This window comes from Puma concolor, chromosome E1 (genome assembly GCF_028749965.1).
Source record: "Puma concolor isolate L17-30 chromosome E1, mPumCon1.1.hap2, whole genome shotgun sequence".
Taxonomy (NCBI): Eukaryota; Metazoa; Chordata; class Mammalia; order Carnivora; family Felidae; genus Puma; species Puma concolor.
Window position 1 is genome coordinate 60,466,488 of NC_141680.1, and position 25,832 is coordinate 60,492,319.

The 25,832-nt window shown below is 55.5% G+C and overlaps 1 protein-coding gene across 2 annotated transcripts in view; it reads right to left on the minus strand.

Moving 5' to 3' along the window:
- USP36 (ubiquitin specific peptidase 36) overlaps positions 1-19,767 on the minus strand; it is a 36,714-nt gene extending 16,947 nt beyond the window's left edge. For both annotated transcript variants that reach the window (XM_086688186.1, XM_086688185.1), the window contains exons 1-10: positions 19,637-19,767; positions 16,663-16,813; positions 14,912-15,307; positions 14,157-14,378; positions 7,487-7,597; positions 6,806-6,908; positions 2,526-2,593; positions 2,003-2,073; positions 1,274-1,356; positions 158-269 (exon numbers count right to left, since the gene is read on the minus strand). In XM_086688186.1, the coding sequence (XP_086544312.1) occupies positions 158-269; positions 1,274-1,356; positions 2,003-2,073; positions 2,526-2,593; positions 6,806-6,908; positions 7,487-7,597; positions 14,157-14,378; positions 14,912-15,164 (1,023 nt within the window). In that variant the 5' untranslated portion in view covers positions 15,165-15,307; positions 16,663-16,813; positions 19,637-19,767. The remainder of the gene's footprint in view (positions 1-157; positions 270-1,273; positions 1,357-2,002; positions 2,074-2,525; positions 2,594-6,805; positions 6,909-7,486; positions 7,598-14,156; positions 14,379-14,911; positions 15,308-16,662; positions 16,814-19,636) is intronic.
- Between the last annotated feature and the right edge of the window lie 6,065 nt (positions 19,768-25,832).

A 25,832-nucleotide genomic window follows, 5' to 3' on the forward strand; every position in this document is an offset into this window, starting at 1 on the left:
ACAGAGCCCGATGTGGGGCTCGAACCCACGAACCGCGAGATCACGACCTGAGCCGAAGTCGGTCACCCGACCGACTGAGCCCCCCAGGCGCCCCGTGGAACCTGTATTCTTTAAAGGCGGCCGACCGAGCTGACTGGACACTGTAGTGAACACTCACCTTCGTGATCTTTCCCCCACTGAAGTTGGCAAAGCGTTTGAGGGAGAGGGTTAAGACGTTGGACGTTCTGTGGATGGTGAAGCGCTTGCTGGCCGGAACCTTCTTCTTGCATCTGTGAGGGGCGGCAGGTGGAAAAGGTGATCAGTTCGTGCTCTGCGTCCCTAGATCCGAATCCCCGTGACTTAAATGAAGGAACGCTACCACAGGGACCTGGGGCCGCCGAAGAGCTGGAGACTATAAAGTCTTCAGGAAGCACCTGCCCACACAGGGAGGCAACTCCACACACACAGGAAGGAGCGAGCTGGAGCGGGTGTGGCCCAGTAATGCAGCGCGGGCGGGAAATCACTGAGCGTGAAGCCGGAAGACCAGGGGATGAGGGGCGAGAAGATGAAGGAAAGCAAACAGCTTTCAGGGCACAGGGAGGCCGATTCGGAGAGAGGAAGGAAGGGGAGGAATAATGAATCTGAAAAGCATCAAGAAAAATATTCTTGGTGGGGGGGTGGGGACGCCTGGGTGCCTCAGTCGGTCAAGCATCCAACTAGGTCACGATCCCGTGGTTTGTGAGTTCGAGCCCCACGTTGGGCTCTGCAATGACAGTGTGGAGCCTGCTTGGGATATATTCTCTCTTTCTCTCTCAAAGTAAATAAAAAAAGAAAAAGAATCTTCAGCGACTATAGCTTCTGAAGGAGCTAATACAAAGCACAACGCCCAGGCAGTAAAACCCACGTGACCCTTAGCAGAACGAGGTCACAGTTACGTCTGCCGTGGCTGATGGAGGCCACAGAAGGCAGCTCGTCCAAGAGGCGGGACGGCAGAGGGCCACGTGGGGTCACCTTGCCGCTCTGTGTCGCCAGGGGACCTGCTTCCCGGGTGAGGAGCGCTCAGAACAGGGGCTGGCGCATCCTAAGTGCGACGCAAACCAACACCAGCTGCAAAACCGTGGCCACTCCATCTGCATCGTGAAGAGGTTTTAGTCTTAAGATCTATATATCCTCCTCAAGAAATGTGAGTGGCGGTCACCTCTGGGGAGGGGCGGGGATGGCCGCAGGGCCGGGTCAGGCGGCCGGAGGTCCTCCCCGATGGCTCGCTCTCTGCCGTGAGCAAAACGGAACTTACTTTGCACACATATAGGCGTTCTCTCCACTCAGGACATCTGGCTTCACAAAAAGCTCCAGAGCGCGCACGATATTAGCGGCTTGCTGAGAAGGACAAAAACGGGGAAATGAATCAGCAGCAGAAGAAAAAGGCTGACTCGAGAAACGCCAAACGTAAGGTCTTTTTCAGGCTGAGGCAGCAAATCACAACAACCCACTTGCATCCAAAATGGCCTGCCCCCTGCCACCTTCTGACACCCAGGATGTGCTGCAGAGGAGTGGGGCCGGGGGCGGGAGGGGAGGTGGGGGAGGGGGCCAAGGCAGACCGTGACCCCGGCCACACAGGTCAGGGCAGCTACCGCACGACTCCCAGGCGCGCCGGCCCCACACCCTGGGCGCAGGTGACCCGGCCCCGGCTGCAGCACCAGAAGGCCGGAGCGAGACGAGGCTGCTCTCCCGAAGGCCCGCCTGCCAGCGGCTCCCTGCCCAAGTCCTGCACGTACCGTGGCTCACCCCTCATGCCTCGGGGACACAAAGCCACGTTTCATCTTGTTTTAAACGAAAGCGACGCACACAGGGAAAAGGCCAGCAGCCATCGTGCAAAAACGGCGGCCCCTACTTCAAGGCGGTGACGCTGCTGGCATTTCTTTCCCTGCCTGCCTGGGTGATTCGCCATCCCTGCTTCCCGGCCCTCCCCCGCCTCCCCGGCCTCCGGCAAACGTGACCCAGCACAGCCGGCCGTGGTCCTTACCCGGATCTCCAGCGCTACGTCCAAGTAGGGGTCGTACGTGTCTGAGACGCTTTTGCACACCGAGCATTTCACTGCAACGGAACAAGCGGCAGTGGGCGGGGGCGGGCGCCCCCAGCGCGCCACCCCCACGTCTCCAACACCCAGCGCCGGGAGAAGCCCTCGGCCGCCGGCCCCTCGAGAACCCGCCCGCGTGCGCCGCCAGCCCATCGATGGCCTCCGTCCCAGACCGTGGCCTCGGCGGGCCCCAGGCCCCAGCGGCAGGGCAGAGGCCGCGTGTGAGGAGCTCAGGGGCTCAGAAAGAATAACGCCACCCTCGTCTCCACGTGCCCGAGGCTCTGCTCCAGACCTCCTCCGGGAACAGCGGGCCCGTCGGCCAAGGGTGCATCTCAGAGGAGACCGGGGCCTCCGAGGCTCGCCCAGGTCCGCCCGCCAGGAAAGGGCCCCACCTGGGCGCGGACTCTCAGCCTTCCCTGATTGACATCCTCCTCCCTGACAAGGGTGTAGAGAAAGCGTCTTCACCTACCACGCGATCTGAGATAGCCTCCAAAAATCTGATGGACCAGGGTGGTTGCCTGCGTCTGACGATCCAACCTGGAAAGGAGGCCACAGCCTTCAAGGGAATGACAGTTAGCAGCCCCCGCCTGAGTCACCCCGGCCCAGCGCGCCGGGGGGGAAACCCCACCACACGGCCCGTGACCCCACCACGCGGGCACGCTCACCCTGCCCCTCAGCGGGTCCCCGGCCGCTCCCCACATCAGCTGCCTCAAGAACCCCCTCCCGACCCCCCACCCTTGACGGGAAATAAGAGGCCGGGGAAACGCGCCCGTGTGCCCACCCAGTCTACGACAGAAGTGCCCCATCCCTCTGGAAACCACCCCCGCCCCTGTCCGACCCCTGGCTGTCCTCTGTCCGAGCCTCTTACCTGCTAAGAGGGGGAGTCAGCAGGGACACCCTCCCCCGCGCCCTCTCAGCAGGACAACGGCGGTCATGGGTCACGGTCAAATCCCCGGCCCCATTAACCAACCAGGATCCAAGACAACCCTCAGCCTCCCACCGAGCTGCCAAGTGGAGCCACGGGAGCCCTCGCGAGCACGCTCCCCTCCCCTGCACCCCCAGCCCTGCGGATGCCTCCCCCCGCCACCTCTACACACGCCCCACGGCGCCCTGCCCTGGCCCCTTCTCTGCCTCAGCGTGCGGGCGGCCCCGACCCGGGGAGCTCGCTGAGACGCGCAAGTCTACACCACGGGGACCGATACAAGGGCACGTTTTCACCTTGAAGACTTAGGAAATGAAAACCAAACACCGCCACGTATCAGCACCACCATTCGCCGAAAGGAGGGATGTTTTAACTCCCCGGACCGTGGAGGACATAATCCCAGCACACGCCGGAAGCGTGTGGGAAGCCACATGTGACGGCAGCTGTGGAGACCCAGGTGGCCCCAAGCCAGCCAGGAGCCTGTCCCAACAGGGGCAAAGCACCGCACGGAACCCGCCGTCCGTCCGGCCCGAGGCAGAGCCAGCTCAAGCTTCACACTAGCCCCAGGCAGGAGAAAACCCAATTCCAGAGAGCCAACTGCAACACGTCTGAAGGGTGGTCTGGAGAAGCCTGAGTCCTAGAGGCAGCCGGGAATCGCCTGGAGTCCCCGCAGGAAGGGGAGCCCGCGGGAGAGCGAGGCTCGGGGCGCCTGCCCCCAGAGTGACTGGGGAGGTGACGGTGGGGAAGGGCGAGCGGAGCACAGGAGAGGACACAGGGTCCTGAGACACACACACGCCACAGGCCGTCCAGCCTGTGGCGCCCAGGACAGAAGGTGCGCTCACGGCACCCTGGATTGAGAACCACAGGAGCCACCAGGCGTAGGAGCTGCGCCCAAGCGGCCCCAGTCCTGCGCGGCACCGTCGGGACAGAGCAGTGAACGAGAGAGCCACCTCGTCCGGTGGAGACGAGCCCCCAGAAAGCACACACAAGGCAGGAGACAAAATCCCAAGCGGAAGTAAAGATCCGCACGCAAGCATTTGGGGAGAGGAAAACCATCGTAAGAAGTTTCAGAACCAAGAACAGAAAAGAGCAAACGGAGAAAGTTAACCGATACGGGGGAAAAAACAGGAAATCGGGTCGGAAACGAAGCTGGAATCACGTGGGGCCCGAAGGAGACGAGATTCAAGTGAACTCGGGGGAGGGGCGCGACAAGGCGGGAACGTGTCCGGAGGAGCGGTCGAGGTGAAGAAAAGGCCGCCAGACAGAGGGGGTCCTGCGGGGGAGACCCCGACCAAGGAAGATGTGACAGGGAGGCCTTTAACACGCACCTGCCCTGAGATGGGGGTGGGGCGCTGCCCCAGACCGGGCGGAGATGCCCCGGCGCCCGGACCGGGAGACCCCACGTCTGGGGGCACGGCACCCGCCTAAGTGATCACTGCACGTTTTCAAGCCCAGACACTCAGAACTGAGCCGATTCAAAAGTGTGGTTCGGACACCACGGGCCCGCTGAGTAAGGCGTAAGAAGAAGTCTCCAGAGCCTACCGGTAAGAAGACGTTTCCAGAGTCGATGTCTGCCCACCACGAACGTCACCTCCGGTCACTGCTCGGGTGTCTAGGAAAGCCGACCGACAGCGGTCAGCTCTACAAACGTTCCTGTGAAGCCGTCACACTTGAAAGACCGCGCACCCTTTAAGGCAAGGTCCTTGCAAGGACGAGAGAGAGAGAGGGACTCGCCTCAGGCAGCCCTGGGCCTATTTAACAGGGGGTAAGACGGAGGCAAAGGTAGGGATGAACGTGGGGGGAGAACACATGAAACTTGAAGTCCCGACAATGTAAGAGATAACTCAACCAAGACTCAGGCGTGAGAGGAGAGGGAAGGACAGAGGGACGGAGCACAAGAAGCAGTGACAAACCCAAGGGTCCAGAAAAGAGGAGGAAGGCCACCTCCAAGGGTGCACGCAGAGTCGTCACTGGAACAGACGCGGGTTGTCCTAAGCACCAGCCGGAAGTTCACGAGTTACCGAGCAAAGGAAAAGTGGAGAGACAGAAACACAGCAGAAGTGCCGGGGTAATCGTGGAGCAGCACAGCCGGACTAAGTCACAGTAGCCGAGAAGGGGGCCGAACCTGCCCGCGGGAGAAACGGACTTCCGACCAAGCTACGGTGGTTGTATCTGACCACAGCCGTGCTTCCAAAGCAAAAGCTCCAGGAGATACAAGGAGGCTGGCGCCCGCCCAGAATCAGCACCGAGGAGGGAGAAGCGAGTGCAGACGGGGGACAGCCAGCAGGACTGACGGCACAGGCCTCAAGACGGACGCGCAAAGAGCGACCCCAGCTTCAGACTACACTGTGTCAGGTGCACGGGGACACTCACGAACCCCCACCGTCATGCATCGGGTCAGAACCGGTGCCAGGAAGTTCCATGAAGTAGAAACGTTATACGTACTCACTGTTCACAAGTTCAACTGAAAATTTTTAATAAAATCAAAAAGAAAAAAAAAGTCACTTCCACCTGCAAATCAAACTAATTCAGCTTACGCCACTCTTCTCTCACTTCACGAAGACCAGCGACACCTTTCTCACGGACGGGTGCGTGGAAAGCACCCAACTCCCCGCTGTGCAGGTGCCTGGCCACACGTACCTCACCTGACGTCAGACCCGCTCATCTTCCACTTCTGTGCCCCAACCTGGAAGGCTCACCGCCACCTACCTGGCTCTCCAGACCACAAACCTGGACTCCTCCCGCCCACGGGCCCAAACCCCAACCTCACCCATCCCTCCCGCATTCTCCCACCCCGGAGGGCCTGGGTGACTGGGCTGGCTGGCAGGGTGTGTGCGTGCGTGTGTGTGTGTGTTGGGGGGGGGGGGGGTTAGCTGCTGTCCTAAAACCTCTCAGGTGATTCCGTGCTGAGACCAGGCCTGGGAACCACTGCTGGGGACGTGCTGTACCCACGTGCATGGCAGTGAGGCCACATTGCTTGCCTCCCCTTTGCCCCCATCGGAGCCTTGGGGTGACCCATCCTAGGAGGCCTCCTGCAGGGTAAGAGCAAGTGGAATTCTCCTGGGAAGGCTCGAGGCGTCCCTGCACTACGGCATGTACTACGTGACCTCGTAGACACCGGCCATCCCCGATGGCAACTGTGTCACAAAAGGCAAGACGCAGCATAAAGTCGGCGACCCGTCGCGTGCTCTCAAATTTAGAATGAAGGAACAGTAACCGTGCAGAAAGTGACCTCAGAAATCATAAACCTCCTACCCTCAAGTGTTCAAGCTCTTTCATAAAGACGTAATTCCTACCCCGCCATCCTCCGTATCAAAATAGTAAGGTGATTTCTACGTTTATTTATTTTTGGGACAGAGAGAGACAGAGCATGAACGGGGGAGGGGCAGAGAGAGAGGGAGACACAGAATCGGAAACAGGCTCCAGGCTCCGAGCCATCAGCCCAGAGCCCAACGCGGGGCTTGAACTCACGGATCGCGAGATCGTGACCTGGCTGAAGTCGGACGCTCAACCGACTGCGCCACCCAGGCGCCCCAGTAAGGTGATTTTTAAAGACGGGAAGAGTCCGGGACGACAGCGGACGACCCTCACACAGACCTGCCAGAGCATCCTCCCCGCAGCGAGCTGCGGGCACAGAGCTCCGCCCCCACCGCCCCCTCCGGAGGTGCCCCGGGGGGGCCCTGCAGTCCCTCATGCGCGCATCAGCAGGTCAAGGACCCAGAAGGCAGGGTCTACAGCGGTAAGCCTGGGGACAGGGGCACGTCTCCCGTCTCTGCGGGCACAGGGATGGAGCCTCTGAGGAGAGGCGGGTGGAGGGAAGCACCTACTTGGCACAGCCGTTCAAACAGGCCTTCTGCATGGCGTCGATGGTGTACCGCAGAAATTCGTGCGCATCCTCCTGGTTCCCAAAGCGGAAATGCCGGGCAATCTCTGCGGACAGACAGGAGCATCAGACTGGCAGGCGAGAGCTCACACCTTCTCCCCCGGTTCCCCGCTGTCCCAAGGGTAAGCGGGAAGCACCTGCAAAGCGGCCAGCGAGGAAATCGAGCTCCGCGTAAAGCGCGCGTCCCATCCTCATGGCAGAGGTCCCCCCACCAAGACCTAAGAGCTTAAACGCCCCACGCTTAACAGAAGAGCCAGAGGCCACGAGACACCAGTCACCAAGGATGTGGAACCCACTGGCCAACTACTTTTCCAGGAGCGCCCACGCACAGCACGGACGGTCACAATGACGCCACACACGGCTTTCAGACCCAGGGAGGTCAGTCTGCGTCAAGTGGCTCCCGTGACGGTCACAAGAGCCCCTCCCCCCGCCCGGCCCGAACCTCCACACGCTTCAGGGCGGAGGGCAGCACGCACCCCCACGCGAAGCCCTCCCCGCTGACCCCAGCGCCACCACGTGTGCCCGAGTGCTCTTCTGGGAAGTCTTAGACCGTCGCCTCGTTCCTCATTCCTCCCCGCACCCCCTCCTCCGACCTCCCCAGCGCCCACCGCAGACGAACTCTTACTTTTCAGGTCTCGGATGAAGGAGACGGGCTTGATGGCGTTGCCGCTGTTGGCGAAGGCCTGCACAATGTGGTTCTGCATGACGCACAGCATGCAGAAGCTGCCTTGGTGACCTGCAGGGCGAGGCGGTCACCGTGAGCGGGGAGCTCCCGAGACGTCTCGCCACACGGCCCAGGGAACGGCTGGGCCACAGGGGCCCCAGATGCCCTGAAGCCAGCCCGCTGTCCACGAAGGAAGCATTTCCTCTGCTGGAGAGCATGGGGGGTCGTGACCCATCCGAAGTTGTACTTCCAGCACGTACCCCACCACCCTGAGCCGGCGCTGTTGACCTGTGTGAGGCCCTTTTCATATTGCCTGGGTGCTACTTACTAAAAGTGGGAAGTCTGACTTTCAAAACGAAGTTTAGAACACGTTTCTCCCAACTTCTAAGCTGGATCACGTGGTCCATAAACGTGAACGTTTTAGGCTCCCCCGACAACTCTTAGTTTGCTCCTCAGATGTGGGAACCTCTGCTCCCTTGGTTCTGGAAACTGCCCGCTGCCGTCTCAAGGCTTGGCGAGCTTCTTCCGTATAGACCCGGGAGGTTAAGTACAGCCAGGTCGGGGAGCCGTCCGCTCTTACACAGTCCGCGACGATGTGGCTCCGTCTCTGGGGAGCACAGGCAGCACACCATGCAGCCACAGACCGTACATCAACGGGCGGGATGTGTGCCTCGGAACTTGACCTACAGAGCAGGCAGCGGGCCAGACTGAGACCACAGGCCACGCTCCGCCAGCCCCTGCTGTGTGTGCAACTATTTGTTGCTGCTCGGCCAGCAGGCCGGACGGTGGTACGTCTTAACCGTTATTTCAAATAACGACATCTTTTAAATGCAGAGACGTACAAAGCCTATACCATTGAGTGCCAACCCGTTTTAGGGGCACCAGAAGGAAAACACTGCCGTGACAGTGACGTCTCCTCCCCTGCACTGCCCACACACCCTCATCGGAGGTCACCGCGATCCCGAACTAGGTCACAACTGTTCCCGCTTACGTAGTTATCGCGCTAATGCACGAGCGTGTGTACCCACAAACAATAAGCGTGTTTATGCTTAGCCTACGTAACCTACGCCATGCAGTGTGAACTGCGGCAGTTTTGACGTGGTTCTGGTTCCTTCACGTGGGCTGGAGTATCTGACCACAGGAAAAGACCACGGTTCACTTACATGCTTCCTGCTGACTCTGTGTCTCTGCTCCCACAAACAGTCCCGCACCTGCTTCCTTGTGTGCAACTTTCTCTAATGCATACGCCCACGACGGACCTCTGGGTCCCGGGGCAGGTGCGTCTTCAATTCTGCAGGATACCTGCTGTTCCACATACCCTATGTTACTTCTCAAACAGACCCAGCTTGTAGCACAAACCAATCATTCTCGCCTGCAACACTCCTCCTTACCCAGTTACTTAGGCCCGTCTCAGAATCGATACTGAAACGGCATGCGGCCTGCTCACCACACGCACATAAGAACTCTAGTATTGAAAAACAGAAAAGAACTTGCATTAGCAAAGACGTGCAGAAACTGGAAACCCTGTGCACTGTTGCTGAGGACGTGGAACGGCGCAGGGGCTGTGAAAACAAACAGTATGGCGCCTCCTGGAGGAATTAAAAATGGAGTTCCCGTGGGAATCAGCCATTCCACTCCAGGGTGCACACCCAAGAGGACGGGGAACGGGGTCTCGAGCGGGTATTCGCACACACCGTTCTCAGCGTTATTCACAAGCGCTAAAGCACAGAAGCCAAGTGTCCATCAACAAGGGAATGGGTAATGACGTGTGGTGCAGGTGGATACCGGAACGGTGTTCGGCTTGGAACAGAAAAGCAGACCCTGACACCTGCTACGGCGGGGACGAACCTTGGGGACGAGACGCTGGTGTAGTCAGCCAGACACGAGAGGCCCAACACCATCGGACTCTACTTCTGCGAGGGAGCCGGAGCAGGCCAGTTCACAGAGACAGAGGCAGGATGGGGGGCGCCGGGGGGAGGGGAGGTGAGGGGAGGGGGACGTGGACTCTGTCGTCATGGGCAGAGTTTCAACTTGGGACGATGGGGTTCTGGAGCCGGATGGGTGGCCGCATGGTAACATGAATGCACCTCGTGCCGCTCAGCCGTGTGCTCAGAGTGGTAAGTCTGGGGGCGCCTGGCGCTCAGTCGGTGGAGGGTGCGACTCTTGATCTCGGGGTCATGAGTCTGAGCTCCATGTGGGGGGTGGAAAAAAAATACTAAAATCGGTTTTCTGGCTAGATCCCGGTGCCGAAGCGGTCCAGCCAGCGTGTAGCAGTTCCGGCGATACTTTTCAGGATCCTTGAGGATCTCCAAACAGCACATACTCGCGGAGGAAGAGACGACAGCCCAAGCCCACTCGGGGTCACTCAGACAGCCAGTGGGGTACAGGGAAAAATACTAAAACTTCCCTTAATACTTTTACTCCAAAAAACCTTAGAAACTGAGGCTCACCAACATTCGGCAGAGCGACCCAGAGCGACGCGGGCGCCCTCCCAGGAGTGGTAACCTGAGGGAAGGGGGGCGTCCCACCACCGACAGGGCCGATCCCGGTGGCTCCCATCTCACACCCTCGCTCCCACGCGCCAGGTGTGATGGATGGGCTGCAGGGACTCATGGGTGTTTCTACGTCCCTCAATCAGTCCTAATAAGGTGGACGACGGGTGCCGCAAACAGAAACGAAGGGCAGCGGTGCAGGGAAGGACAGGACAAAACTAGGGCAGAGTAGGGTCATCACCACCACCACCACGAGATAAAAGCAAAGAAAGCCTAGTCTGGTCTTACTGGAAGTCCACCTGAAACAACCCTAATGACACCGAGGTCGCTACCGGAAATAGGGACTTATAACCAGCTACGCCTCCAGCGTGCACAGTGCCTCAGTATTTTAACTGCAGCAGCCACAGAGCCATTCCGATCCCAAGACGTTACAAAACGCTAGTTTCCACTGCGTGGCCATCTTTCACGAAATAACAAAAAAGAACACAGCTGATACCCCCGAACACATCACACAACCCAAACCTCTTACCCTACCGCTGCCCCTCTCTCGCTCCCATCTCCATGCCCCAGGTCTAGCCTGATTTCCTATTTTCCTTGCGTACCAACTAAAAAAATCATGGTTCTTTTTTAGCCTTCTCCCATGCGCGTGTACCTAAATACCGTGTCGTCTTGCTTTTCCAGCTTTATAAACAGCAATTCACGCCGTACGCGGTCTTCTGGGACTTTTTCTTCACTCTGCCTTGTGGCCTTCGGATTCACCCGCGGAGCGGGTCACTCGCGCTCCTGCACCACCGGGGGCCGCTCCGCCCCAGGCCCACCCGTGACTCCGGGATCCGTTCTGTTCACGGGCACCTGAGCTGCTGGCAGCCGTGTTTACACAGGTGTCGTGACACACGTGTCCCGGAGCTTTCCTGCAGAACTGCTGGCCGGGAGAGTATCTGGAAGAGGCCAGAGCAGACGAGCATCAGAGGCTCTCGCTCACCTCCGTGCTGCCTGACGTTCAGTGTCGTCAGGCTTCTGAATCTTCGCCCATCACAGAGCTGGGCCGTGGTACCGGTCCCGGTTGTGCTGGCGTTTCCCTGGTTCCGAGCGAGGCTGACCATCTCTCCCTGTCGTTCTGACCGCGAGCTTCCTCTTCTGTAAAATGTTGGTTCGTAATCTTCACTTAGTTTTGTGTAGGTTGTCCGTCCCTTGTTGGTCTGCATTCTTTCCACATTCTCAGCAGTGATCCTCTGCTGGCGACGCGTCCCAGGTTCTGTCTGCCTCTGGTTCGCAGCTGCCCGTTTGCCTTTTGATTTCCTTCAAGTGCTTTTTGTGAACCAAAGTTACTACTTTTAATGCATTTGAATTCGTCATTTGTGGTAGTTAGTGCTGAGTCCTGTTTAAGAAATCTCCTATCCTGGGGCCCCCCGGGGATGCTCAGGAGGTTAACCGTCTTTGACTCAGGTCACGATCGCAGTCTGTTGAGCTCCAGCCCCGTGTCGGGCTCTGTGCTGGCAGCTCAGAGCGTGGAGACTGCTTCAGATTCTGTGTCTTCCTCTCTCTCTGCCCCTCCCCTGCTCATGCTCTGTCTCTCAATAATAAGAAATAAATGTTAAAAAAAAAAAAAAAAAAGAAAGAAAAAAAGAAAAAGAAATCTCCCCTCCTAAGGACAGAAAGATAGTTGCCAACATTTGCTATCAGAGTGTGATGTTTGCTTCTGATACTAAATTTTGAACGCATCTTTTGTGCACGGCTACGCTGTGAAATGGGGGTCCTATCTCACTCTTCCCAGATGTAAGCCGGAGTTCTTTCAAAGTTCCATTTGTTTAAAATGCGAGACACGCGAAAGAGCAGTCTGTAGATAACACACTTCCAGATACGTGCAGGTCTGTTTCTGGGCTCTGCTCCACCGCACTGGTCAGTCTGTCCCTCCCTGACCCAATACTCTCGACATGTTAGTTTCTCTACGTGACAAGACTTCCTAGCTGGTAGGGCATCTCTCTCCCTATAGCCTCCTTCAGAAGCGTCCTGGTGATACTGAGTCCTTTGCTTTGCTTTTTCGTATACATTCTAGAATCAGCCGGAGTTACGTTAACGAGTCTACGTTAATCTGGGGAGAGCCAACATTTTTATAACAGCGAGGCTTCCTTCTGAAGGCAGCTATCTTCGTGTATGTAGGTTCTTGTGTAACGTCCTTCAGTGAGAGATCTCTTGGTAAATTTAAGTCTAGACACTTTATCATTTTTGTTGCTACTACAAACTTTTTTCATAGTAGCAACTTTTTTTTAAAACTCGTTTGGTGCGGAGAAATTCAACTAACTTTTCGTACACTGACCTATTTAGTTACATTGCCAAATTTCTAATTTATAGTTTCTTTCGCTTTTCAATGCAGGAAATGTTTCTTTTTCTTCCTTCCTTTCTTTTTTTTTAAGTAACGTTATTTTCAAGTTAGCAATGGTGTGTTCTCTCCTTTTTCCCCCCACGTCACCACTCTGGCTGAGACAGACACATCTTCCACACAAGGGGTGACAGGGACCCTTATTTCACGCTGTGTTTTGAAGAGTATATGCTTCCAATATTTTCCTATTGAGAACTTTGGGGGGGTTTTTTGTTTGTTTTTGTTTTTTCGTGTTTGGTAGATAACGATTTATCAAGAAAAGGAAACTCCTTCCTATTGCTGCTTTACTAAAAGCTCATCATCAATTTCTTTTTTGGGCATCTATTTGCAGGTGACCGTTCCCTTTTCATCTGCTGATACAATAATTAAGGAAGCAAAATTAGCAGTCACTTACACGGCACTAAACTGTGGCCCGAGTACCATTCTGAGCATCTCCCGTGATTCATTCAAACTTCCCAACAACACTATCAGGATCGTGGCATTTAACAGTCACACTTGGGAGATTTTCACATTTTAGAACATCCTTGCAGGGCTACGATGAACACAAACTGCTCACAGTGTTTAAAAGACTATGGAGTTTGGGGGCACCTGGGTGGCTCAGTCGGTTGAGCGTCCGACTGCGGCTCAGGTCATGATCTCACAGTTGGTGAGTTTGAGCCCCACGTCGGGCTCTGTGCTGACAACTCGGAGCCTGGAGCCCACTTCGGATTCTGTGTCTCCCTCTCTCTCTGCCCCTCCCCCACTCATGCTCTGTCTCTCTCTGTCTCAGAAATAAATAAACATTTAAAAAAAATTAAAAAAAAAAAAAAAGACTGGAGTTTGGTAGTAGTTTGTCTAGAAGTTTCTTAACTACATTCGTGAATAAGATGGGGCTGTAATTTTTCTTATGTTGTACTCGTTTAATTTCATTCCCCAAGTTATTAGAACCTCATAGAACGAGCTGGGGGGGTTTTTCTCTCCTTCTCTATTCTCTGGAAGAGTTTGTGAAGCATTGCAACGAACTGTTTCTCAAAATTTTCATGAAGCTCACCCATAAGTCGTCTCAGCCTGGTATTTTCTTCATGGGAAGATCTAATCCACCCTTGTAATTTCTTTATTAGTTACAAGGCTTTTAAAACTTTGTACTTGCTTCCATTTTGGTAAGTTACATTTTATTTCACCCCTCTTTTACCCATTTTAAATTTCTACTTGGGGGCATGTTTTAATAATGCGCATAAAACGCTGACTGGTACGATAACGGATGTATAAAGTCGTTGAATATACATAGTTTGCATATATTTTTTGAAAACCCCTCTCTCCGTTTAGGTACTCCTTTTTACAAGAGTTCGGGACCGGGGCGCCTGGGTGGCGCAGTCGGTTAAGCGTCCGACTTCAGCCAGGTCACGATCTCGCGGTCTGTGAGTTTGAGCCCCGCGTCGGGCTCTGGGCTGATGGCTCAGAGCCTGGAGCCTGTTTCCGATTCTGTGTCTCCCTCTCTCTCTGCCCCTCGCCCGTTCATGCTCTGTCTCTCTCTGTCCCAAAAATAAATAAACGTTGAAAAAACAAGAGTTCGGGACCAACGCTCTACCTGAGACTGGCTTCCACAGCCCGTCCTGCTGCGGACACACGACAAATTTAGGTTTTGTCAGTTACTACGTCACGAACGTCACTCCGAAATCTGACCCGGGGCTGAGGGCTGGCAGGCCGTGAGCACATGGGTTTGTCTCTGCGGGACACCGTCCGGTCCCCCACGACCCCCAGGCCGCCCCCTCCCACTCACAGTTGCGAGCATGCTCCTTGGAGAGCAGGTAGTTGGCCAGAGGCGGGGTGTAGGTCAAGCACTGTACGGTCGAGTTCAAGAAGCAGGTGTTGCCGAGGTTGTGGAGACCCGCTCCCACGCGGTAAACCCGCTCCCACTTTAGAGACAGCCGCTCGGTGGGGAAGAGCACTTTCTGTGGGGCGGGGACACCGTCCCCACAGCTCTCGTACGCATGCTCGCTGCCTGTGAGAGAAGGGACGAGAGAAGAAAAAAGGGCCTGAGTCCACGCACAGATGGACCACAAGAGGCACACTCGGCCTGCACGTGGCCAAAACACGGCGTCAAAGGCTAACTGGTGTTCCCGCCCACCGGGAGTTACTAGAAAGGCCAGGAGAAAACCCGGTCATCCCACGGTCCTCGCAGACTGCACAGGCCTGGAATTCGAGGAGCCCCCCACGGATGGGAAGGCAAGACTCAGAGAACGAATGGCTGGAGGGGCCAGGCCCCCGCATGCTGAGGCCCAGCCTGCTTCTCTCGTTCCCAAGCCCCGCTTCTGATGAAATGCACACGAGTTCCAAGGCCTCTCTAAGGTCACGGATCTTTCTGACCAACCCCGTGTCGTTATTTCTACGACTGAAAGCCACCGACCCCACTGAAACCTCCCAACTCTCTGACCACGTCTCTATTTTTGTTCCTCCCACTCGGCCAACGCTCCGTCCATCCGCGTGGTCAACACACATCGAGACCCCTCCTGCCGGCCAACCGTGCGTCTGTACCCTGTCTCCTGGCCTGAGGCTCATCTCCACTCCTGTGGCGACCGGCTCCCTCCGTTTTAGGGTTCAGCAAGACATATTTGCTCTTTAAGGACTCCAGCTGATAGGAGAAACTCTTGCTGGCTGGCTCGAACTCAATCTTCTGTAGAAGGACTTTCTTGGCAGAGGAGGCCAGGAGCTTCCCCAGCTCTCCATCGTCAGCCGAGTCCTTGCGGCCGGGTTTCAGGGCTTCCTTCAACTTATCGACTATTGGCATGGTGCATCACCGTGGGGACACGAAGGGACACAGAGCGACGAGTACCCAGGTCCCAGGAACAAAGCATCACTTCTCTGCAATCCCCTCTTTGGTCTTTACGGATGCTAGCCACCACACGAGCTTCTCTGGATCGGCTGCCAACCCTACAAAGGAAGCGTAAAACATGGAAACGCGTCACCAACCGCTTGGACGGAGCAGAGGCCGTGCTTCTCTCAGAAAGACCAGGTACTTCCACGAACAGCACCGAACACACAGTGACAGCACCGGCGCCAGGCGAGCCGCGCAACATGCATTTGCTCCACACGGGACCGTGCGCCTCCGGCCGGCCACACCCACCTTCAAAAGGTGACCTCATGGTCCTAGTGTGTGCTCACAAACAGGGAAACGCGAACTCTCACAGGACACCCTGGTTGCACACACAAATCCATGTAATAAAAGAAGTAAATGGGGCAACTGGGGGGGCTCAGTCAGTTGAGCGTCCAACTTCGGCTCATGTCATGATCTCGCGGTTCATGGATTCGAGCCCCGCGTCGGGCTCCGTGCTGACAGCTTGGAGCCCGGAGCCTGCTTCCGATTCTGTGTCTCCCTGTCTCTCTGTCCCTCTCTTATTCATGCTCTGCCTCTGTCTCTCAGAGATAGAGAAATAAACGTTAAAAAAATTAAAAAAAAAAGAAAACATGACTTCAGAGGCACCTGGGTGGCTCAGTCAGTTAAGTGTCTGACTTGGGCTCAGGTCATGATCTCGCGGTTCGTATGTCCGAGCCCCGCACTGGACTCTGTGCTGGCAGCTCAGAGCCTGCTTGGGATTCTCTCTCTGCTCCTCCCCCTCTCATGCTGTCTCTGTCTCCCTCAAAATAAATAAATACACTTTTCAAAAGATGAAATAAATAAAATCTTTGAAAAAACAAAATTTCTGCAAACAAACCCAGAAACTTAAGGGGCGCCTGGGGGGCTCAGTCGATTGAGCGTCTGACTTCGGCTCAGATAATGATCTCACGGTTCAAGGGTTCGAGCCCCGCGTGGGGCTCTGTGCTGACAGCTCAGAGCCTGGAGCCCGCGTGGGATTCTGTGTCTCTCTCTCTGTCCCTCCCCCACTTGTGCTCTGTATCTCTATCTCACAAAAATAAATAAACGTAAAAAAAAACTTTTTTTTTTGCGAGAGTGCATACAGGCACACGTGCGCGTGAGCAGGGGAGGGCCAGAGAAAAGGAAAGGAAGAATCCCTAGCAGGTTCCAGACTCAGCGCAGAGCCTGACACAGGTCTCGAACCCACAACCGTCAGATCATGACCTTGGGCTGAAATCAAGAGTGGGATGCTTAACCAACTGAGCCACCCAGGCACCCTGGAACTTATCTTTAAAAGACCAAGCACAAATTCTTTGATTTGAGGAAACAAAAGAACCTTTCCTGAGAGTTGTTCATCAAAGTGTTCCCACCACCTGAACAAGCTGACAACTTGGAGAAATGAGAAGATGCACAGAAACCTCTGCTGCCTTACCTGGGACGTCTGAACTTGGGCGTGCTGCTGTTGCAGCATGGGGTCAGGTTCTGGGCCAGAGTGGGCAGGTGCGGTGCGCGACCCTCAGATGCCCGAGCTCCTCGCCTTTGGCTTGGTAAATCACCAAAGCTGCGGGTCTGTCATTCAGAATCTGTGGGGTGAACAGAGCACCACGTGAGGCACGGTCCCCTCGGCCCCACTGCATGGACACAGAGCAGGGAGGCCGACGATCTCCCTGGAAGAGTCGGTGTTAAGGCTGAAGGAGTGTCGACTGCTGGATTTAGGAAGATTCTGGAGAAGAACTGAACGCACCAGCTACAAACTCTGCAATGTGCACACTAGGGAAGCACTGCCCTCTGCCCTGCGTCCTAACCTTCAAACCAGGGACAAGTCCAGGGGCCAAAAATCTCCAGGGGGCTCTGGTCCAAAATGCTTTCCAGAAAGTGAGAGGTAATAATCACCTCCAACTTCCACGTTTCATAGACCAGTAGAATAAAGAAAAAAAAAATTGAAGGAGCAGAGAGAATCGCCACATTTTCACTTTGTTAAGTGCAGATTTCTTGTCCTTGCCATCCACGATCACTGTGATTACATAAAATTAAGGTACTGAAAATTTTTTTGCGGTGAGAACGTTCGAATGTATACAACGTGGGGGCGCCTGGGTGGCTCAGGCGGTTAAGCGTCTGACTTTGGCTCAGGTCATGATCTCACAGCTCGGGAGTTCGAGCCCCGCATCAGGTTCTGTGTCAGCAGACTTCGCTTTGGATCCTCTGTCCTCCTCTCTCTCTGCCCCTCCACTGCTCTGTCTCTCAAAAATAAACATACATTTTTTATCCTTCTAAATATATGCAATGTGGAGAAATCAACATAGGGACCACCACGTTCCCTTTATTCATATCAGTAGTTATTATGTGGGCCCAATCCATATTCCTCTCCCGTCCCCACGTTACCGACAGCAAATTTCAGATACATTGTATTTCATATCCATAAATAAAAGCATACCCACACCAAAATAAAGAGGAAGCATAATAAACATGATCTCAGAAGAAAAGCCAATGTGGAAACTGAAGATCCCGGTCTTACAAAAGTCGCCCCATAATATCCCTGTTTTAATCAAGACTCATACCTCACTGTGCACAGGTGAGGACATAGACAGACACGGGCCCAAGGGCAAATGTTGGGGGACCAAACAGCGAGGGGACGAACAGAACTCGGGAGATATAACCCGATTTATTTCAAGAGAAGTAATTTCTTTTTTTTTTTTTTTTTTAATGTTTTAACGTTTATTTATTTTTGAGACAGAGAGAGACAGAGCATGAACGGGGGAGAGTCAGAGAGAGAGGGAGACACAGAATCGGAAACAGGCTCCAGGCTCCGAGCCATCAGCCCAGAGCCTGACGCGGGGCTCGAACTCCCGGACCGCGAGATCGTGACCTGGCTGAAGTCGGACGCTCAACCGACTGCGCCACCCAGGCGCCCCAAGAGAAGTAATTTCAAGAACCCCTATCCCACCGCCCACTCCTCACTGTGGAAGTCAGAGATTTTTGAACAAACATCATTTTTCAACTTCTGACCAAGATCGACCTCTGTGTCACCGATGCCGTCCAAAACATCAATAACCAAAAAGTTATTTCCCTCTGAGGTGCAGGAACCCAGAGAAAAACGTCCTTGCAATCACCAGCAAGCCCTCTGATGTGCGCATCTGACAACCTGCTCTTCCAAAGTCGGGAAGGATGCTCCCTCCATTCCGCGTCGCTTATGGTCCAGAACAGCTCGGGCTCCTGGGTGCCTAGTCCCACTTCGGAGAGCAGCCGGACACAGCTGCCTCATATTCCCTCTCCCTCCGCCCTGTAAATTCACTTTTCCAGGATGAAATGCACTCAAGACTCACAGGGTCAACCACGTGCTGGTGGGGGAGGAGCCCCAGATGGACAGAGCCCTGGCCTCCCTGGGGCACCTTCACAGGGGGCCTCCGGGCTCTTCTGCAGAGGCGAGCAGAGCCTCCCTCTCCTTGGAGGCCGGATTCTCAGCAATCGCTTACAGAGAGCAGGCTGGACGCTTTCCTCTCTCATCGGTCTCTGTTTTAGAATGCTACTCGGTCTGGCTCCTATAACCCCGGGGGAGACTCGACACAACCCACTAAAACGGGTATTTTAACCACCCTCCTCCCACCTTGTCCTCACCCACTCGCATCCACCTTGACCATGACCCTGAGGAAGGTTACCTTCTCCAGGGGTAAGTCTTTCCCACGTTTTTCACTAAAAGGAAAAAAATGAGATTGCAGCACTGTTGCCAAACGGAACAGGCTCCTCCAGATTTTGACTTAAGCCATTTCAGAGAGTCTGGTTTCTGCATAAATGATGCTTCCGTGGGTAACGACCCTGTCCACGACCGACACAGGCAGTTGCCTCCTCGGACCCCCCGGAGCTCCTGGCTGGGGCAGGCTCTCCCCTCCATCACAGGTCAGGGTTCCCCGGGAACAGCAAAGAGGAAGCCTCCCGGACCCTTCCTGTGGAGCCCCCCGAACCCCGCGCGGACGACGCGCCCCTGACCCTCCCCGGGGTCCCCGAAGCCCCTCGCCCCTGACCCTCCCCGTGGACTGCAGAACCCTCTCGGACCCCGCGCCCCTGACCCTCCCCATGGACCCCGGAGCCCCTCGCGGGCAGCGCACCCATGACCCTCCCCGTGGACCCCCGAGCCCCTCGCGGAACGCGCGCTCCTGGCCCTTCCCGTGAACCCCCGAGCCCCTCACGGACAGAGCAGCCCCGAACTGGCCAACCGAATAGCCCTGGGCCCTCCCTACGGGTCCCTGAGCCCCTCGAGGACGAGTACCCACATGTCCCCTGTGCGCAACCCCCCCCCCCCCCGCCAGGGCGCACCTCCCCGCACCCCAGGCCCCGCGGAAGCCCTCCACCGGGCCGGACGCGCAGCCTTCTCTCGGCCCGCGCGCGGCCGCCACCCGGCCCCAGCCTACCCGGCCCTCGGTGGGCCCGGCTTCAGGCCCGCGGCGCTGGCGTCTGCTCCGCCCGGGCCCTGCACACGCACCATCCGGGCCTCGGGCGCCTCACACACGTGTCACCGCGACGCTTAAAGGCGCCGCGACTCGAGGCCAGCGCTGCCGGACTCGAAACGTCGTGGCTGCTTTAAGAGCAGCAGGCCCGCTCCCTGGGCCCGCCCACAGTCGCTCTACGCAGCCGATACGTCATCCCCTCATCCCGCGGCCCCGCCCCCTACGCGATGACGCAAGCACGCAGAGTAGGAGACGCCCCGCCCCCTGGGTCGGAGCCGGGCGAGTTCCCGGAGAGCACGTGAGGCGTCCGCTTCCGGGTCCTTAACGCGCAACGCACCTGGCGCGGTCTCAGACCCGGGGCGGCCACAGTCCCGCGCCCAGTGCCCGGCGCGGGTGGTGCTGATGTCGCGGGGTGTCGGCCTCGCTGTCCAGGGCCTTTAGTGGCCGAGACCCGGACCGGGCGCGATGAGGGGAGCAGGCCCGGAAAAGCCAGGGAGGGCCGAGCAAAGAGCTGCTGGGATGACTGTGGGGAGAGGTGGCGGTTGACCTCTGAAATGTCCGGGGGGGACCGTGTGCAATTCCCTGGCCCCACTCCCGACCTCCAAACGCATCATCCTGTGACGACTGCGTTCAGCTCTTGGTTGAATGCTTGCAAATACGCATTGCTTCTGCGGTATTTTAAAACATCCTTTTCACCAGACCCACTCCTCGCGTGAACGGGCAGGGGGGGAGAACGAGCGGCTCCTAGCCTGACCTCCCGTGGCACTCTGACACTGACGAGGGCAGCGGGTGGGAATAAACGACCCAAAATCACAACCTTGCGCTCAGAGCCTTGTCTGCCTGCTCTTTCTTGGCAGGGAAGTCTGTGGCGGGTTGGGTGAGCTCCTGGGGGAACCTCCTAGAGCTAGTCTCCATGCCCACGCTGCACCCCGACAGTCCTTGGGGCCGGGATTGGAGATGGACCCACAACAGGTGTCACTGGGACAAAATTCACCCTGTAGTTGTTTCGTGGATGCTGGGGTCCTGAAAAAGCAAACAAGCAGAAACAAAACCGTAGGGGCCTGGGCCTGGGAGAACCCTCAGGAGCTTCAGATTGAGATCTGTTCCTGGGGTGAGAGCATTCTGTGCCCCGAGACAGTGATTCAAACCGAGACAGTTCTCACTATGGTGTCGCCTGATCCCATGTGTAAGCGAGTGATTAGAAGTGTGGGGGCAGGTCCCAAGGGCTGGCAACCAGACAGGGGAAGGAGAAGACTAGGCTTTTATCCCAGCGCTGCCCTAGTTCGCGGGTTGCTTTGGACAGTGAACTAACCTGGATCCTCATCTGGGGAATAAAGACCATCTCCAGCAGATCTGTAGCGCTGAACAAAACTGAACACCTTTGCTTCCATCGCTGAACTGATATTATGTGTCAGAGACCTAGCTGGTCTGTCGCCTTGCCAACATTCTATGCTTTAAGCCTCCCCGGCAACCCTATAAAAAGATACTGTTGCCATTTTACAGATTAAAAAAAAACTGAGCACGCGCACCATCTCTGCAAAGCGGTGATGTGAGGGTTTAAACCCAGGTGCTCCCGGCTCCAGGTTCACACCATTAGCTCAGGCCCTCAGAGAGACCCTGAAAATCTGAGATGACAGGTTAGCCGAGAGGCTTCTGTCCTGCTTCACAAAGTAATCTGAAACCTACTAGGGAAGAGCTTTCCGCCACCCACACTCCCACCCTAACTCCCCCTCCTGACTCTCGATAAGAAGCCTCAGCGTGGAATCTCCTCGAGATATGTTCAAGTAGGCCTTTCCTAAAGCACTTAATCTCAAAGGTCACCAGAGAAATGCAAATGAAAACCACACGGAGGGATGTTTCACGCCCACTAGGACAGCTAAAATTGAAAACACTACGTGTTGGAGAGAAGGCAGGCAAGTAGACTGGTACAACCCCTAGGAGTAGAACATGATGCAACCGTTTTAGAAAGAAAAGTTAAATGTTTCTTTTCAGTAACACAAACACCTGCCCCATGAGCCGTCCATTGCTGTGGCCATCGCCACTGTAACTCTGCCTGTAGTCCAGGACCTTCCGCATGTGCAGCTGCAGCCCTCTGCTCCCCCGACCCCCATCTTGGGAACGGTGGGTCCAGTAAGTGCCGGCTGATCACCTCCCTGCAGGATCCACAAACACTTGAGCCCACCATGCCCGGACACGGGTGCATTCCTTCTTGCCTAAACCGCCTCTCTTTTTCTGCCCTGTTGCCCACTTGGGCTGCTGGGCTGGAGCTCAGACCGAAGCCTTGTCCTTTTCAGCTTTTCCAAGCTCCCTGGCATCCAGGAGGGTCTGGCCACTGGGGGTCACTGGCGAGACTAGAGGGCAAAGGAAAGGAATGGCCGGGCCTCTCTCTTCCACCCTTTCTGCTTGGAACAGGAGTCTCTGGCTCCCTCCAGCGATGTGCACTGTGGTTCCAGCCTTCTCCCTCCCCAGCCTGTCCCCTCCCTGGGCTCTTGTAGGACAGCCTCCAACCTCTGTCCCTCTGCCCTAGAAGTGCTAACAGCTGCCTGTTGTTCTCTGGTTGGCTTCCATCAGGTTGTAAGCAATCTCTGCTTTAATCCTGTTTTTTTTTTTTTTTTTTTTAAGTTTATTTATTTATTGAGAGAGAGAGAGAGTGAATGGGGGAGGGCCAGAGAGAGAGGGAGAGGGAGAGAATCCCAGGCAGGCTCTGCACGGTTAGCACAGAGCCCGATGCGGGGCTGGAACTCATGAACAATGAGATGGTGACCTGAGCTGACATCAAGAATTAGACACTTAACCGACTGAGCTACCCAGGCGCCCCAAACCCCCTCTGTTTTAAAATCTGCACAGAGTGGTTCTGGTGTTCCTGAGTGAACCCAGGCTGATACAGACAATGACCCCAACATCCACCTTCCTGGTCCACATCCTGGTCTCCTCTCTCTCCCTCCCCATGTAAATCATCAACCAACAAATTTTGCTAATTTTACGACTCACATATTCCTCAAGCCACTCTCTTCCCTCCATCTAATTGCCCAAATAAAGCCCTTCTCCCTCTGCACCTGCGTTCCTGGGATGGCCAAATCCATCACTCAAACTGCCAAATAGAATAATAGAGTTGAAAGGCCTACCCGAAAACGCTGTGCACCTGCCTGAACCCTTCCCTGTCACCAGAGGCTGATGGGAAAGACAAGCTCCTTCGTATGGTCTCTAATGGTCCCTGGGGGGGCTGGCTACTTGCTTGCCTTTTCCTCCTTCTCCCCCAGCCACTCCCTGCCCTGGATCTCTCAGCAGAGCTGAATCCAAGCGCCCCCCACCCCCCCACTCCCCAGACCCTAACAAGGCTGTCTCTGTTGTAGGCTCCAACCAGTCTTTGGGCTAAATTTCCTTTCCCACTTGCCCTTCTCCAACTGCCTCAGGCACCACCTCCTCCAGGAAGTCTTCCTGGATTCCCTCCATCCCTGCCATTAGGTTTGTGTTGCCTTGGGCCTGCTGCACTTTCCATTTATATATTAATTGGAATGTTCTCTGGACTTCTCCCTCCCCTACCATGACTCTTAAAGCCCTCACTATGTCTCACTCATCCGAGTGTCCCCGGGGCCTGGTTCACTGCAGATAGACTGTGCATGTAAATGTTCATGAAAACCAACCAAACAGAAAATGAAATAGGGAAGATGAGACAAGTGAATAATCTCTAAATCCTGAAGGAGAAAGGGAGAAAAACACTGAAAATAATAAAACGTTCTCTTTTTATTTTATTTTTTTTAAGTAGCTTCATGTCCAGTGCGGAGCCCAACGTGGGGCTTGAACTCAAGACTGCGAGATCAAGACCTGAGCTGAGATCAACAGTCAGACGCTTGCTTAACCGACTGAGCCACCCAGGTGCCCCTCCCCTAAAATTCTTAATTCAAAAAAAAAAAAAAAAGTGTAACCAAAATGAATCAAATTAGAACTTACCTTTTAAGAAAAATGTTTATTTTTGAGAGCGAGAGAGAGCACACACACACACACACACACACACACACAAGCAAGTGGGGGAGGGGCAGAGAGAGGGGGAGAGAGAGAATCCCAGGCAGGCTCCGCACTGTCAGTGCAGAGCCCGATGCAGGGCTTGAACCCGTGAACCAGGAGATCATGACCTGAGCCCAAGTCAGACGCTTAACCACCTGAACCACCCAGGCACCCCAAGACCTTCCGTTTAAATCCCAGCACCACCTTGCATTGGACACTCAGACCTCCGCCACTGCCCGGGGTGCCATACGAACGAGGCTCAGCTAGATTGTTCTTTGCCGTAGTCTGGGCCTGCCTGGGAAGGAGGTGGGTACTGGCCCAGGGGGCCGTGGCCAGAAGCTTCCCGTAGGGAGTTTCAGCCGTGACTAATTCTCTCCGATGCCGGGAGAGGAAGTGACAGGTATCACACCCAAGCCCAGGCCAGAGGCTGAGAATCTGCCGGGGCCTCCTTTGTTCCTTTTCCTGGCCAAAAGCGAAGGACTCTGAGGCTCCGGAAGGTGGTGGGGACACAGAGGGAAAGAGCCCAGGTCTCTGAATTGCCTGAGGAAGGTCACCCAACAACTGTCCCCTTTGATCTTGGCAAGAAATCCCCTCTCTTTGTTAGCTTCGGAGATGTTGGGTCTGCTTGTTATGGAATCCACAACCACCTTGCCTGGTGCACCTTTGCTCCCAGATCGCAGGGCCCTGGGGCTGTGGGGTGCTGAGGCTGGTGCCACGCACCTGGGACCACAGCAGAGGGGGGTTCGATGCACCCGGTGTCCTTGGGGAAGTTGTCCTACGGCGACACCACGTCCTGGTTTATGCCGCACGCGTTGCGAGCATTCTCTTGCTCTCTCGAAAGTGTCCCAGTTTGGAAGATAAATTATATAGAGACGAATCTTCCAGACAATTGAATTTGGCCCTTTTTAAGTTTACTAACTACAACCCATCACAGGCATCTTGGTGTTTTGACGTGTCTTAGCTGACACTGGGATTTTATTGTCATCCTTGCTTCAAGTCTGGCAAAAACTTGTTCTGAAAACTAACGCATGCAAAGCAAAACAAAAGCCACTACAAGGCCCTTCTTCATGCAAACGGAAGGCAAAATGTCCCCAGGAGGGAGACAGTCTGGGGGAGGGTAAGCTGCTTGTGCCAGGCTGGTGGCTGGCGGTCCTCAGGGATGCTGCGGGAGGGAGGAGGCCAGACCCCGCCTCTGCCCGGGTTCAACCCCAGCCCCAGTGCTTACTGGCCGGGTGCCCAGGAAACGGACCTCCCTATGCCTCAGACCCTTTATCTACCAACCAAGAAGGATGAGAGCACGGGCTTCTCGGATTTGGCCTGTGTCCCCTGGGATAACGTACGTGAAGCCCTAGGTATGAATCTTGGCGTGGAATAAAATGTTAGCTTTGACCAGGATTATTATTAGAATGATTTGCGAAGCAGTTGCCCAGGGGAGTTCAGGGTCAGAGTCTCCTGAGCCTGGGGAAAGTCACAAACATGAAAGGGTCAGGGTGTGTATGCAGAAGTTCCCACAGGCTGCTCTCCTTCAGAAGGTCTGCTTCTGGGCTGGCGTCTGGGAACGTGGATTTCAGGAGGGTTCCCCTTCTTAATCTCTGATAAGAACACATCCTGGGGGGCTCCTGGCTGGCTCAGTTGGTAGAGCATGTGACTCTTGATCTCGGGGCTGTGAGTTCGAGCCCCAGCTGGGTGTGGAGATCACTTAAAATAAAACGGGGGCGCCTGGGTGGCTCAGTCGGTTAAGGGTTCGACTTCGGCTCAGGTCACCATCTCCCGGTTCGTGGGTTCAAGCCCCGAGTGGGCTCTGTGCTGACAGCTCGGAGCCTGGAGCCTGCTTCCGATTCTGTGTCTCCCTCTCTCTCTGCCCCTTCATAATCCGTTTGTTTCCTGAAGGAGAAAATCTGCTATCGGAGCTAACGGTTTCCCCAAATCAAAGGGCTGCCTTTCACCGCAAAGGATTCACGGCAACTGTGTGCGACAGGGCGGGCTGGGGGGTCAGCTCAAAGCTCCAACCCAAGGCTAAAGATAGAACCTGTTCAGAGAGGAATTTCAAAGTCTTCATGTAAAATCTGAGGGAACAGCAGACTGTCCATCGTAAAACTGACCCCAGGAAATATCTGTAGCTGCGCTGTGACTTATTGTTGCTAAGTTAGATCAG